Below are 16387 nucleotides of genomic sequence, written 5' to 3'. Positions count from 1 at the left end.
CACCGATACGTCGTCTTCATCTTGGAAAGAAGTCTCAAGTGGAGTGGCGCAGGGTTCTGTCCTGGGCCCGGTTCTGTTTAACATCTTTATTAACGACTTAGACAAAGGGTTAGAAGGCACGATCATCAAGTTTGCAGATGACACCAAACTGGGAGGGATAGCCAACATTCCAGAAGACAGGAGCAGAATTCAAAATGATCTTGACAGACTACAGAGATGGGCCGAAACTAACAAAATGAAGTTCAACAAGGATAAATGCAAAATACTTCATTTCGGCAGAAAAAATGGAATGCAAAGATACAGAATGGGGGACGCCTGGCTAGACAGCAGTACGTGTGAAAAAGATCTTGGAGTCCTTGTGGACAACAAGTTAAACATGAGCCAGCATTGTGATGCGGCTGCTAAGAAAGCCAATGGGATTTTGGCCTGCATCAATAGGGGTATAGCGTCTAGATCCAGGGAAGTCATGCTCCCCCTCTATTCTGCCTTGGTCAGACCACACCTGGAATACTGTGTCCAATTCTGGGCACCGCAGTTGGAGAGAGATGTTGAGAAGCTGGAATGTGTCCAGAGGAGGGCAACTAAAATGATCAAAGGTCTGGAGAACAAGCCCTATGAGGAGAGGCTTAAAGAACTAGGCATGTTTAGCCTGCAGAAGAGAAGGCTGAGAGGAGACATGATAGCCATGTACAAATACATGAAGGGAAGTCATAGGGAGGAGGGAGCAAGCTTGTTTTCTGCTGCCCTGCAGACTAGGATGCGAAACAATGGCTTCAAACTACAGGAAAGGAGATTCCAGGTGAACATCAGGAAGAACTTCCTCACTGTGAGAGCTGTTCGACAGTGGAACTCTCTCCCTGGGGCCGTGGTGGAGGCTCCTTCTTTGGAGGCTTTTAAGCAGAGGCTGGATGGCCATCTGTCGGGGGTGCTTTGAATGCAATTTCCTGCTTCTTGGCAGGGGGTTGGACTGGATGGCCCATGAGGTCTCTTCCAACTCTACTATTCTATGATTCTATGATCCCAGGAAGGAGCCAATGCCCCCAAGATCCATTTTGGAGAGCTGCCCCAGAAGGATACTATGGTTGATACTATCAAAAGCCGCTGAGATGTCCAAGAGAACCAACAAGGACACACTCCCCCTGTCTAGTTCTTTGCGGAGGTGATCCAAGAAGGCGACCAAAGCCATCTCCGTACCATGGCCAGGCTAAAACCAGACTGCGACAGATTCAGATAACCAGTATCTACCAAAACTTCCTGACGCTGAGAGGCCACCACTCATTCTAGGACCTAGGGAAGATTAGAAATTGGCCGGTAGTTATTCAATACCGAGGAATCTAGGGATGCCTTCTTCAAAATATGTCTCAGTATTACTTTTTTCAAGCTCAATGGTATATGCCTCTGTTCCAACTAGGCATTTATAATCCTCATAAATGACTCAGCTAATCTCCCACTGGCAAGTTTGATAAACCAGGAAGGGCAAGGACCCAGAATACAAGTGGTTGCTCTCACTGCTCCAATGACCTTGTCCATGTCATCAGGCTGAACAAGTTGAAACGAATCCATCAAAACCTGACAGACAGGTGCCTCAATCATATTCCTTGGTACAGCTCTAAAACTGGCATCTTAAGTCAAGAACGTATCAGGGCGACTATCTGCAAAATGTGCAAACTTGCCACATCAAGTTGCCAGGGATCTCCTCCCCCTCATGAGGATTAAATAGCTCCCTGACCACCTGAAACAACTTCACTGGTCTATTAGTTGCAGGCGCAATGTGAGCAGTCGAGAAAACCTTTCTGACTTCCCTCATTGTCATTGAGTAGGCTTTACGTTAGGCTCTATCCTGCGTGCGGTTGGATGCCTTCTGAGTTTTTCACCAGTGGCATTCTAATCTCCATCTCATCCGCTTCATCACCACCAGCTCCCCAGTAAACATAGGAGCTGAGTTGACTCTACGAGACGAGAGTGGATGTTCAGGGGTGATCCAGCCTGGCCACCTCCAAGTTATAGCAATCAACCAGGGCATCAACAGGTTTGTCAGTCACCATGACAGGAAAAACCCAAAGAGACATCAGGAACCATAAGTCTCCTGGGGTGGACCATTTTAATGGGTTCTCTACCCTTGCAGAGGTTAGTGGCTATGGTTAGTCTAAAACTGATCAGATGATGGTCAGTCCATGACAATGGAGAGAGAAAACTGAGGTCTGAAATGGCAGAAGACTCTGAAGAAAGACAGAAGACATCAGTGGAGTCTCAAGAAAGGAGGGGCCCTTGCCAACAGGCCCTATATCCCAGGATCTGATCCCAGGTTTTCTGTTTATCCCAGGTTATCTGGCAGTGCGGATTCAGTTTAAAGCAGAAAACCTGGGTTCAGATCCTGGGATATAAAGCCTGTCTGGAAGGGCCCAAGGAGGGGAAACAAAAACCAGCATGGGGAGAGATCTCTCTTTCCAAATGGAGTGAGGTTGCCAAATTGACTGTACATAGGGAAGTACAGTGTGTGAGGGAAACGCTAATGAATGCTCAAATTTTCATACAGTGGCACTTATTTCACATGCCAGTAAGGTAATGCTCAAGATCCTGCAAGGAAGACTCCAGAAATACATGGAGCAAGAGTTGCCAGATGTACCAGCTGGGTTCAGAAAAGGCAGAGGAACAAGAGACCAAATTGGCAATATCCACTGGATAATGGAGGAAGGCAGGGAGCTTCTTAAAAACATCTATTTTTGTTTTATTGACTATTCAAAAGCCTTTGACTGTGTAGATCATAATAAATTGTGGAAAGTTCTTGGTAGTATGGGAATACCAAGTCACCTTATATGTCTCCTGAGGAATCTGTATAATGACCAAGTAACAACAGACCACGAAACAACAGACTGGTTCAAGATTGGGAAAGGAGTACGGAAGGGCTGTATACTCTCATCCTACCTATTCAATTTGTTCGTAGAACACATCATGCAACATGCGGGGCTTGATTAATCCAAGGCTGGAGTTAAAATTGCTGGAATGAATATTAACAACCTCAGATATGCAGATGATACCACTCTGATGGCTGAAAGTGAGGAGGAGCTGAGGAACCTTATCACCAAGGTGAAAGAAGAAAGTGCAAAAGCTGGGTTGCAGTTCACCATAAAGAAAACCAAGATGATGGCAACCAGACTGATTGATAAAGGGAGAAAACGTGGAGGCAATGACAGACTTTGAATTTCTAGGCGCAAAGATTACTGCAGACACAGACTGCAGCCAGGAAATTAGAAGACATTTACTTCTTGGGAGGAGAGCAATGACCAACCTCAATAAAATAGTGAAAAGCAGAGACATCACACTGGCAATGAAGGTCCGCATAGTTAAAGCAATGGTATTCCCTGTAGTAACTTATGGATGTGAGAGCTGGACCATAAGGAAAGCTAAGCAAAGGAAGATAGATGCTTTTGGACTATGGTGTTGGAGGAAAATTCTGAGAGTGATCTTGGCCCGCAAGAAAATCCAACCAGTCCATCCTCCAGGAAATAATGCCCGTCTGCTCACTGGAGGGAAGGATATTAGCGGCAAAGATGAAGTACTTTGGCCACATCATGAGAAGACAGGAAATCTTGGAGAAGAGTACGATGCTGGGGGAAATGGAAGGAAAAAGGAAGAGGGGGCGACCAAGAGCAAGATGGATGGCTGGTTTCCTTGAAGGGACTGGCTTGACCTTGAACGAGATGGGGGTGGCCATGGCAGACAGGGAGCTCTGGCGTGGGCTGGTTCCAAAGGACCAGAAGCCACTGAATGAATAAACAACGAGGCCCCCTTCACACAGCTGAATAAAATCCCACGCTTTCTGCTTTGAACTGGGATATATGGCAGTGTGGACTCAGATATCCCAGTTCAGAGGAATTTTCTGCCTTGATATTCTGGGTTATATGGCTGTCTTGCAGGGCCCTGAGTCCACACAGTTCAAAGCAGAAAACGTGGGATTTTTTTCAGGTGTGTGGAAAGAGCCTCAGGGCCCTTCCACACAGCCCTATATCCCAGAATATCAAGGCAAAAAAATCCCACATAGATAAAATCCCAATCAGATAGATTGTGGACTCACATAGTCTAGTTCAAAGCAGATATTGTGGGGATTTTCTGCCTTGATATTCTGGGATATAGAGCTGTGTGGAAGGGCCCTCAGATCGGTAACGCAGGCTGAAAACGAGTCTTCCCGTGCAAATCTCCGCGGAAACCAAAGGCGACCCATCTCCCTGGGCAACGCAGCCGAGGTGGCCGAAGCCCTCCGCCGCGCCGTGTGCGCATGCCCCATCGCCTCGCCCTCTCCGCTTCTCTCTCTCTCGCTCGTTTCCAAGCAGTAGGAGGAGCTCGCTCGCGCCCCCAATTGTTCCAGATCCGGGGCTTGAGGCGCCTCTGCCCCTGCGTCTTCGGGGACGGCAGTCTTGAGAGCGCCACTTCTGGCTTCCTCCTCTGGCTCCGAGCGGGAAGGGGGCCGAGAGCACCGGCGGGGACACCGTTCCCGAGCCTGCCGCCGGCTCCAAGGGATGGCGGCGTCGGCGTCGGCATGGTGGGCCGGGGTCTGCCTTTGCCCGGGCAGGCGGCGGCAGCGGCGGCGCAGCAGTAACAGCGGCAGCGGCAGCTGTGGGCACTGACTGAGTGAGGCGCAGCCGCAGCGGCGTGGGGCGCGCGCGTCAGGGCGCAAGGCTGGCTGTCGAGGCGGAGGGGGGGAGAGAGAGAGCGGGCGCGCGGGCGGGCGCGCGGCCTCGTTCTGGACTGGGCCTGGGCGGCGCTGCGGGGCTCCATCCATCCTCCGGAGCCTTGAGAGGTAAGCATAAGAAGCACAACCTGCCTGCTTTCCTCGCGCGCCTCGCTCTCTCTGTCGATGCTTGGCCTCTCCCTCTTTCCCTCCCTCCCTCCTTCCTCTCCCTCATCTGTTGTGTGCTTCTTCCTCGGACGTAACCAGTGTCCTCCTCTCCGACGTTGGGGCTTGTGGGGCGTCTGGACGGCGGAGGGAGGGGAAGCGGGCCATGGCGGTCGTTCTGCAATACTGCCTCCCCCCCCCCCCCTGTCCTCCTCCTCCTCTTGCTGCTGCTGCAGCAGCCGCCTTTCCTTCTCGGGTGGCAGGTGAGGCCAGGCCTATAGGATGCAGGGCAGACGCACATCCTCGATGGGTGATCCGAGGCGCTCCCTTTCTGGGTTCCAGGTAAGCACAGAGCTTCCATCTTTCGGCTGAAGAAATGCAGCGTGCCCCCCTTTCTGTGTCTGCCTGGCGCAGGGAAAGCAAACCAGGCAGGGGCCTCCCCGCTTTCCCCCTCCTCTCTTCCCCCCTCCTTCCCCCTCCCCTCCCGCGCCATTTCCTCAGTGACAGAGCGAATGGATGCCTTTCTTGCCCAAGGCGCGCATCCCTCCCTCGCTTTGGTTTGCTTCCGCGAGGATCCTCCCCGCCATGACAGCTCACCAGCCTTGGCCCTACCTGGCGTTGTGTGTCTCATTAGCAGGCTGGAATTCAGTGTCGCCCATAGCAACCGCTCAGCTTCTCCCCCCTTTCCCCCCTTTCCCATAAAGGTTACATTTCCCAGATGCTTAGATCTTCCGAATGCAAAGACAAGAGACTTATCTCTGCTGCTGCTGCACAGAGAGGGGTGGAAGGGGGTGGACAGTTCCTCTCAATGGGAAGATGAGGCAAGGAGTGGTCAGGGTATCCACAACCCACAGAAGACATCATCCAGGAAGAGCAGACAGCATTGGGTTGCTGTGAGTTTTCCGGGTCACATACCTCACAACCTCTGAGGATGCCTGCCATAGCTGTTGGCGAAACGTCAGGAGAAAATGCTTCTGGAGCATGACCATACAACCCAGAAAACTCACAGCAACCCAGTGATTCTGGCCCTGAAAGCCTTCAACAACACAGTGGATAGCATTCTTCTTCTTCTTCTTGCTGTTGCTATTTGTAATTTAGATTTATGGCAACCTCATTGGAGGGTTTGTGTGCGTGTATGTGTTAGCTTACAGAGGCCAAATTATTGGGACTGACATTTATTTGCATGCCTCAAAAGGAAGGCCTGATTGTTATTTTCCTCAAAGCAGCATTTCAACAGTGCTCCATTCGTTGTGCATGTAAATGGTCCATCATGCTCCCCACCCCCCCCCCCCTTTTGCAGGAAAGGCACTATTCCAGGCCAAGGATTGTTCAAAAAACAGAGGTGGATATTTTTTTCACCTCTTAGGTAAATCAACTGCCTTCCAATTTCTCTAGCTGTTGTGTTGCTGTCACTAAGGTGATGCAATCCTTCTTTTGTGGTTTCAGCCTGCTGCTATTTTGCTTTTTGTTTTGAGTGCTATTCCTTTAATTAACCTGGCACATTCAAAGACTCTCTGCTGTATTGCATCCTGTGAAAGAAGTGCAGATGACTGGTATTTGCAACTGATTTGCATTTCTGGTTTTGTTTTAAAAAAGAAAACATAGATCTTCCAATTCATAGAAGTCATGTTTAGCTGAGGTAAAGAGAAACATAATTCTTTATAGTGATATGTGAGTTTTCATAAGATAGTTGCAAAGGTTGAAATTTTTTTGTCACTTTGTAATGCGTGTCTACAAAACTATCTGATATGTTTTCTGAATAAGTTGTTGCCTTTTTCTGTTTCATTTTGATATTTCTAACTTTGAGGGGTGACAGATTAGCATTTATTACTCTTTTTGGTGTGATAGAAAATGTACCTATTGAGGGCATTCTTGAAAGATGAGATTTGATCCATATCCTTTGTTTCCTGGCAGCCTTGTACATTTCATAGGCCATGATGTCATCAGGAGAATGTCCATCAAGTGTTGTGCTGTACAGCTACAATGAATTAGCATGGACGGAATCCAATATAGTGATGTGCATTCATGGTACAACCAATGTTTTGAAAGCAAACTATAGCCATATATTTGGTACCAGTAAAATGGGTGTACTTCAGTCACAAAGCCAGCAATAAAACTAAGTCTTGCTTAGGTACACAACTGGCAATTTTGGTTTTGGCTCTCTGGCCTAAGGATTTTTTATGGAAAATGATAGGAAAATTAATTTCCCTTGTCAGGGGCTTGAAATCATCATTATCCATGGAATTGCTAGAGTCCGTTATGGAGGAGAGGGGGCAATAGAGCAGTAAGGGCAGGAGACCAGAATGTGTATGCTGGCATAAAGCTAAAACTATTCATAATATTCTGATATACATGCTTGTCATTAATCTGCACTGGGAGAATCTGCTGGGACAACAGATATTTTTGCTCTGTAAAAGCTTTTGACAATATATATTTTTGCTCTGCAAAAGGATTTCTACTTGGGAATGATTTTTAAATGGCTTTTTAGATTTTAGTACTTTATTTCATCATTCTAAACCCACAAATGGAAGCGAAAAAGAAGCTTTTTCTGCTCTCGTCACAATTTCTCTGAATTATTTGACTTTCCAAAACACACATGCCCTAAATCTTGTTGCTACTCCTGAATACAGACACAATGGGATTTACCTTCTTTGACTCATCATACAACAACCCATTCAATGGGATTATTCTTGTTGAGACAGTCTTGTGCTAGAAGCAAGTGTGATTCCAGGCCTAACCAGGTCTTTTTTGCTGAACACTGTCAAATGTTACTGCTATAATACATGTCATACTCAAGGCCTACAGACAGAATTCTGCCTGCCATGCCATTTTATGTGGCCCTCCAAATGCTGGATTAAAGCTCTTATGTTCTTCATCATTAAACATCAGGACTAGAGCTGATGGGAGTTGTGAAGGCTGCAGTTTGTTCTGTTTAGTCAGGAGAGTGGGGTTTGAATTTAGACACAAAGCTTGTGGAAATGATGTATGATGTTAAAATGTTCTTCAACCTTTTCCCAACTTCAGAGTCACAAGTGCTGTTAGTTTGCAATTCTCATTATCCCCAGTCTGTATGTTGGATAATCAGAAATGATAGGAGTTGTCATTCAGTAACATCTGTGGATCCAAACTGTGTAAAAGCTACAGCGCACTGACTGCTATGTAAAAAATATAGTTTGTTTGTTTATTTATTTATTTAATTTATATACTGCTCTTCTCCCCCAGTTGGCCCTGTGTATCCACATTCTCCATCCATGGATTCAACAGCCCTTTCAAGGAAACTATAAGGCAGATATGATTCTCAATGAAAGTGAGTTTAACACCCTGTGCTATAGCATAAGGCTTATTGATGGCAAATGCTACACAACAAAGTAGTATTCCAGCCCAGCCCTCTTGCTGATAGGGCCCAACATTCACTCACATCTCATGGTATAAATGAGGCCTCAAGTAAATTCTACTCAGACTGTCCGTCAGCTGACAGTGAAATCCAGTCTCTTACTGAAGCCCTGGAGCTTGAATGCATCCCTGCAAAGTGAATCCCATGGAAGATAGGCTTCCAATTGTTATATAGTCAGAAGCATACACAGAAAATAAAAATGCACAGATATCACCCACCTTCACCCCAGTACCTATGAGAATTATGCAAGCAGGTTAGCAAGAAGAAAATACACTTCCGCAGTGTGTTCTCACTCTTTATTTATTTTTTTCCTAGCCTCAAACTTCAAAATAAATTCCAGCAAGGTGACTAATACAAGTTAACTCTTTTTCATGACTGAACAGCTGTTAACTTTTGGGCATGATGCTAATAAGGACTCTAAAACTCATATACCTGGATAAGGGCCAACTCTACATTAAGGATTCTAGCAACAGGGGCCGGGCTGTGGCGCAGCTGTTGAGCAGCTGCCTTAAATCACTCTGACCATGAGGTCATGAGTTCGAGGCCAGCCCGTGGCGGGGTGAGCACCCGTCAATTAAAAATAAAAAATAGCCCCTGCTTGTTGCTGACCTAGCAACCCGAAAGATAGTTGTATCTATCAAGTAGGAGATAAGGTACCACTTATAAGTGGGGAGGCAAGATTAACTAATTTACGACCAGGAATGAGGAAGTGCCGTCAGTGTGGATGATGAAGCAGCTGCTCCCCCCTGTGGCCAGAATCGAACATCCCCTCAGAAGAAGGTTAACTTGCCTCTGCGTGTGTCTCTCAGTCTCTGTTTGATGTGTTTATGGGCATTGAATGTTTGCCCTATGTGTGTTATAATGTGATCCGCCCTGAGTCCCCTTCGGGGTGAGAAGGGCGGAATAGAAATACTGTAAATAAATAAATATATAGTATATTATATTTAATATATTCTATGCAAATGTATCATTTGCTGAGCTATTCTTGATTTAGTGCCTCTTGCTTCTGGGTTCTGCAGAAAGAAAGATGCTCACTACTTATTTTTGGGACCCTTCCTTGGGTTGTCTTCATATCCTTGGTATTCTTGTTCTTTTCTTTGAATGATGATGTTTCAAATATTCCTTTAGATCAGTGGTTCTCAACCTTTTAAATGCTGTGACCCCTTAATACAGTTCCTCATGACCCCCAGCCATAAAAATTATATTTTATTATATTGCTACTTCATAACTGTAATTTTGCTTTGCTTTCTGTTATGAATTGTAATGAAAATATCTGATATGCAGGATGTATTTTCATTGTTACAAATTGAACATAATTAAAACATAGTGATTAATCACAAAAACAATATGTTTGGGAGAGTATGGACAATGGATGATGAGATTTGCAGTACCTTCAACAAATTCATCTCTGACTTCCACAGATCACTGAGAACCCCACAAATGACAGAGCTGGATCAAACTTGGCACACAGAACCCAACAGAAAATACTGGAGGGGTTTGGGAGGAATTGACAGTGTTTTAATAGTAATAGGATCCTAGAGTTGGAAGAAACCTCCAAGGGCCATTCAGTCAAAACCACCTTCTGCCTTCATGCAGGAACAACACAGTCAAAGCGCCCACAACAGATGGCCATTCAGCCTCTGCTTAATAGAATAGAATACATTTTATTGATTAGCCCTTAGGTTGTATCACAATACCAAACCAAACAATAAGGCTTGATAGGACTTGATTACACTCTATATAGAAAGTTAAAATAAGACACTTATAACAATACAGTAAATCAGTATGATAAAACTAAATATATACATCATATTTCCCTTACATCTGCTTAATAATAATAATAATAATAATAATAATAATAATAATAGTAAGACTTGTAGTTCACCTTCATCCAAAGAGCACTGAACCCAGCTGACGATGAAAAGAGCCAGCGCTGGTAGAGTCTGCCATGGGAGGCGCCCACCCACCAACACAACATTGGGCCTAGCAGGGCCAGAGGTGGCAAGGCCCACCTCCCCCCCCCCCCTCCCGGGCAAAGGATTGGCCACAAAAGATAGGCCTCACCTTCCCTTGCCTGGGAGCTGGGGGAAAGGGAGTCTTCCAGCCCTATGCCTTGTTGGGGTAGCACAGCTCGGGCAGGAGGCGCTTTTTGAGGCAGGCCTTGCTCATCCACCACTGGGTTCTTCTTTCCATGATGGCCGCATGGTGCCTTCCCACCTGTTTGGCCTGGGCACCCACCCACCAAACAGACAAGAAGGAGCCCCAGTAAAAAGAAGGAGCTGGTGCCAGGCGAGCTAAGCCACCTCAAAAAACACCTCCCACCCACCCCGTACCATCTGTCTACATGATGTGCTTAATATATTTTAAGTATATATTCCATAGATAGCAAAAGTGCCATAAATAGTATATCCAGTGCATATTAGATATACTAGTTGTGCCCGGCCACGCGTTGCTGTGGCGAAGTATGGTGGTATGGGAAATAAAGTATTGAGGAATTGGTGGTAGTTAAGGTAAAGGGTAAAGGTTTTCCCCTGACATTAAGTCCAGTCGTACCTGACTGTGGGGGTTAGTGCTCATGTCCATTTCTAAGCCGAAGAGCCGGCGTTGTCCGTAGACTCCTCCAAGGTCATGTGGCCACTAGTATGACTGCATGGAGCGCCATTACCTTCCCGCTGGAGTGGTACCTATTCATCTACTCTCATTTGCATGGTTTCGAACTTCTGGGTTGGCAGAAGCTGGGGCTAATAGTGGGGGCTCATTCCGCTCCCCCAATTCAAACCTGTGGCCTTTTGGTCCAGAAGTTCAGCAGCTCAGCGCTTTAATACGCTGTGCAATCAGGATATTATTTCCTAAATGTTGTGAATATACAATATTTCTGATTTTTTGTCTGTTGGAGGCAAGTATGAATGCTGCAATTAGGGAAAATGATTAGCATGTAATGGCCTTGCAGCTTTAAAGCCTGGCTGTTTCCTCCCTGAGTGAATTTTTTGTTGGGAGATGTTAGCTGGCCCTGATTGTTTCCTTTGTGGAATTTCCAATTTCCCTGCTTTCAGAGTGTTGTTCTTTATTTACTGTCCTGGTTTTAGAGATTATATTGTTCTGTATTATTCTATCACAGTAATTATTTCATATTACAGTAGAATCTCACATCCAACATTCGTTTATCCAGTGTTCTGGATTATCCAACGCATTCTGCCTTTTAGTAGTCAATGTTTTTGTAGTCAATGTTTTAAATTCATTGTGATATTTTGGTGGTAAATTTGTAAATACAGTAATTACTACATAGCATTGCTGCGCATGGAACTACTTTTTCTGTCAAATTTATTGTATAACATGATGTTTTGGTGCTTAATTTGTATAATGATGACCTAATTTGATGTTTAATCGGCTTTTCCTGAATCCCTTCTTATTATCCAACATATTCACTTATCCAACATTTTGCCGGCCTGTTTATGTTGGATAAGTGAGACTCTACTGTATATTGATAATGTTATATTATCTGCTTAGAACTGGATTATATGAGGCCCCTTCTACACAGCTGGATAAAATGCACACTGAAGTGGATTATATGGCAGTGTGAAGTCAAGATAATCCAGTTCAAAGCAGATAATATAAGATTCTAAATGGGTTATATAGCTGTGTGGAAGGGCCTTGAGTCTACACTGCTATATAATCCAGTTAAAATCTGATAGTCTGTGGAAGAGGCCTAAGTGAGGCCTAATTGTGCCTATCCCCTGGGCTGAGTAGGTTGCTAGGAGACCAAGTGGGTGGAGCTTAGCCTTTTAACTGGCAGCAATTGGATAAAAACTATTATTCCTCTCCCTATAATTAGGACTTTATTTTTCTTTTCTTTTTGTTGTATCAACCTAGAGCCGTGGATGATGGGTTGTGTTGACAAATTTTGAGGTTGGGGGGCCTGTAGTTTTGTTGTTTTGTCCACTCTTATAGATTGTATTATAAAGAGAGGGTATGGCTGTGCACCATGGATTAGCTACAATGCACCCTGGAGTGGTATTATCTCACAAACACTACTTGATTTGTGGTGCAAGTGCCTGAAAAGTAAACTAGGTCTGTCGTGCCCCTGTTGTAATTTTATGCAGACATGTTGCAGTTTCCACAAATAAGCTAATTTAATTGTGCATATGAAATAATAACTAAGTTGGAGAATTTCATTACTATTTCATTTCATTGCTATTATACTTCATTTGGGGTGGACAAGTCAGCTATGATTAAATATTTTATTTTTCCATTCGTTATAAAATTATTGTTATGCCATTTTTTACTTTTGCTTTAGTAAAAGAGAGAAGTAACTTGAAAATGGGACATCAATTCTGTATCTAGTCATCAAACTTATGCAGGAGTCTCTTTCTGATGGTGGTAATTTTTTTTAGGGAAAAGTCATTTACAATGTAAATTACTCATATCCTTTATGACCCATTTCACATAAATTTAGAACTTAGAAGCCATTACTTTTATAAGGACATGGCAACAGATTTTCTCAAAGAGGAAGGCAAGGCACCTATACTTTTCATGGAATGTGTTTTTTGGAACATCTTCTAAAAACATGTACCTTTTTTTGGTTTATGAAGCAAAAACAAGACAGTGTCTTGTGGAACATCAAAGATGAACCCATTTTATTTCATTGGCTACATAATTGGCAGGGATACTGAATGGAGTAATTAAAAAGTATATGTTATTGAGGTCTTATGTTAGTGTGGTCTTAACTGGCCAACATAGTTAAAGCTGTACTGAATATATAGAACTACACATATTGAAATTTGTTTTGGATTATGTCTATCCAAATTTGTGCCACTATCTTGTTTGTCTCCCTGGGCCAGAAGATGTTTGGAGCCAGTATAACTCACTCCCTTCCTCACCACAATTTTTGTAACTCTTTTGATGTTCTTCTTCTTGTCAGAAGCCAGAAGAGATTTGCACCTAATCTGAATGCCTATTTATCAATTTATATTCATTTATTTTATACCACAGCCTTCTTTTTGTATAGGATTCTATGATGACAATATATTTATGTTAGGGATATGTTGTGCTGAACAGTATGCATTTTTGCCATTTATTAATTCTTTCTGAAATTTGGTTCGCAATTGTTTTTCAACAGACTGATAGATACTCCATATTCAGACAGTTGGACAAGTCCACTATTTTTTGCTGATACTATTTTTAAAGTCAGGCTTTATAAGTGGGGAATTATACAGAGTACTTCTAGAAGTACACCTTACATCTTGTATGTGCCACATTGCATGGCTCTAAAAATTTCAAACATATTGTTTCCTGGGCTTTGATTGATTTGAAGTGGGTACCAGAGATCTAAAATATTTATATCTATAAATCTGTACTATAAATTCAATAAATTAATAAACAAATTAAGGGAGATACAGGGGAGATCTGAATGTGCATGGCTTTTATGTTCACTCTTAGGGCACAAAATGCCAGTTCTGAGATGGATTGAGGCTGCACAAGACTGCCCTAAGATACCTCCGTGTGGAGACACTGGTCTGACAGCTGTGCCTATTGAAGACAGTTCAGCAGGACGGGACATGGGCTCTGTTTCCCACCTTCCTAGCACCCCAATTTGCAGCTAAAATGACCAAAAAAATCCTCCTTTACTAGTGCTGCTTGCTCTCTACTTCTTGATTTTTCATCATTCAGGGAGCAAAATAGCTTCGGAGGAGGGGAGGGGGCTGACTCTTCTCAAACTCCTTTGCTCCTTGAATGGCAACAAACAAACAAATAAATAAATAAATAAATAAAATCAGGAAGTAAAGATCTGGTAGTGGGGTAAGTGGGGATTTTCTGTTGTTTTGGGGAGATATAGGGATGTTGGGCGGGCGGGCAGGAAGGCACTGCCATCCCACTTCCCCAGGCTGCCTGAGCCCAGCGAGTGCAGGATAGCTGTGGGGATGTGATCCTGGATCCTGATGGCAGTCCTCAGTACCTCAACATGGAAAGATCTGGATCTTCCTGCAGGATTCGAACCTTTCCCAGTGTTAATTAAATTTGGGGATCAAGCTGGATTAAGTGGCTTACCGCAATTTCAATTGCATTCGTCTGTGTACATTGTATGGACACACCAGGCTAATGCAATTTCCACACTGAGTTATATGCCAGTGAAGATGGGGCCTTAGTTTACCTGGACTTTGGTCCCAGGCTTCAAAATCTTCTTATTTGACCTTGAATTTAGAAATTTGTAGGACAACAATAAGTGAAATAGATTTTCTGAAATTCAGACTAGTTTTTCTCCAGGTTAGTGAAGAAGAAATGCATTTTATAAAATGTTGTGTAATTGCATTTTATAAAATGTTGTTCTGACAGAATTATTGTTCCGTTTTATATGAATTTCTGAAAGACTAAGTAGTTCTGGGAAATTAGACCTCTAAAGGTGTAGCTACATTGCATAATTAGTGTTTGACATCATTTCAACTGCCATGGCTCAATGATATGGAATCATGGGAGCAGTAGTTTTACAAGGTATTTAGCCTTCTGTGCCAAAAAAATGCTGGTGCCTCACCAAACTTCAACTTCCATGATTCCTTAGCATTGCGCAACAGCACTTAAAGTGATGTCAAGTTACATTATTATAGTGTAGATACATATTTAAATGGCTTTCTTAACTACCTGAGTTATTGAGGGACTTAATCTGTATGATATTCACTATTTGCCTGCTGTGAAATAGTTAAGAAACCTGACAGATGTGGATTTTGATGTACTTGAAAGCAATGATAAAAAGAATGCACTTCGTTGCAAACCATTAATATCAATCGTACTAACTTTACTTCAGCTCAGATTTTCACTGACTGATGCATTCCTATCTTAAAATGAATGATCAGTGAATATTCAACTAGCAGATCATTCTTATTACTAAGGACACAGTATTTCCATTATCATTTCAGTAATTAATAGATTAAAAGAATTTCAATTGGCTAATATGTCAGTCTAGAGATTGATTAAAGTTAGTCAGTTGTCAATAAATAGTCAAGTGTTTAGTCAAGTTTGACTAAAATTGACTGCCAAAGTTAGACAACTTTAAAAACTATTTTCAGTTCAGGTACCTGCGTAAACCTATAGATGCCAAATACACCAGGAGTTGGTTTCCTTACCCTCTTGTACATTGGAATCCATATGATTAACTTACTTGGTTTAATGCAGCAGGAGCTGTGGTTCCCATGACAGTGAGTATAGTGGAGTGGCTGCACTTTGTACCTGTTATTCTTTGTTTGAATAATAGAATCATTGAGTTGGGCCGCCCTGCCCAACCCATGCCATGCAGGAACACACAATCAAAATCCTCTTGGCAGATGACTATACTGCTTAAAACCTTGAGACAAGGAGACACCACCATATTTTGTGGCACCCCACTGCCAAACAGCTTTTATCTTTAGGAAGTTCTTCCTAATGTTCAGGCGGAAACTTTTTTCTAGTCTCTAGAGCAGGAGAAAAATTTGCCCCCTCCTCAAGGTGACATCCTTTCAAATATTTAAACATGGCCATCATGCCTCCCCATAGATTTCTTTTCTCCAAACTGAATATTTGCCATATTTCTCCTTATAGGGCTTAGCTTCCAAACCTTTGATCATTTTCGATGCCCTTTGGATCCATATTCTAGCTGGCATCCCACTGATCGCTTCTCTCCAGGCTGAAGAAGAGCCATTGGGAAGCACCCTTTGGATTCTGCCAGTTAACCAATTCCTAGTCTACCTTACAGTAACACTGTCTGCCCACATTTTATTTTCTTCTTTGTGAGAATGTCATGGGGAACTTTGTCAAATGTCTTATTGAAATTAAGATATGCTACATTAACAGCATTTTGCTTCACCTAGCAAACTTGTAGCTCTATCAAAAAAAAGATATAAGGTTAGTCTGACATGACTTGACTTTTTCTAATTATGACCTTCTTTTACAGATTGTTTAATGATGTCAGGCTGATTGGGCAGTAATTATTTGCCCCCCCCTTAAAATAGTGTCATTTGCTTTCTTCCAGTGTGCTCAAACTTCTCCTATTCTCCAGAAATTCTTGAAGATGATAGCCAGTGTTTCTGAAATTATTTCTGCCAGTTCTTTCAATACCCTTTGATGTAATTCATCTGGCCCTGGAGGCATGAATTCATTTAATTAGCCAGATATTCTTGTCCTGCCTTTTCAAC

General features: G+C 43.3%; 2 protein-coding genes across 26 annotated transcripts in view; one reads left to right on the top strand and one right to left on the bottom strand.

The window, feature by feature from the left end:
• Positions 1 to 4780, bottom strand: part of LOC134297134 (uncharacterized) — a 51006-nt gene extending 46226 nt beyond the window's left edge. For 4 of the 6 annotated variants that reach the window (XR_010003892.1, XR_010003894.1, XR_010003890.1 and 1 more), the window contains exon 1: positions 4 to 4068. Coding sequence is in view for 1 of the 6 variants with exons in the window: in XM_062974115.1 (XP_062830185.1) it covers positions 4076 to 4780 (705 nt within the window). In the remaining 5 variants the exon portion in view is untranslated. The other 2 variants (XR_010003889.1, XM_062974115.1) reach the window with 1 other exon arrangement.
• The window catches only part of adgrl3 (adhesion G protein-coupled receptor L3), a 463017-nt gene continuing 451290 nt past the window's right edge, over positions 4661 to 16387 (top strand). For 19 of the 20 annotated variants that reach the window (XM_062974088.1, XM_062974092.1, XM_062974094.1 and 16 more), the window contains exon 1: positions 4661 to 4798. The gene's annotated coding sequence lies outside the window, so the exon portion shown is untranslated. Of the gene's footprint in view, positions 4799 to 5039; positions 5177 to 16387 lie in introns of those variants that run through there. The other variant, XM_062974075.1, reaches the window with a different exon arrangement.

The sequence above is a fragment of the Anolis carolinensis genome, chromosome 2 (assembly GCF_035594765.1).
Source record: "Anolis carolinensis isolate JA03-04 chromosome 2, rAnoCar3.1.pri, whole genome shotgun sequence".
Taxonomy (NCBI): Eukaryota; Metazoa; Chordata; class Lepidosauria; order Squamata; family Dactyloidae; genus Anolis; species Anolis carolinensis.
Note: the sequence above shows the minus strand (reverse complement) of the source record. Positions and strands in the feature narration are given on the sequence as shown.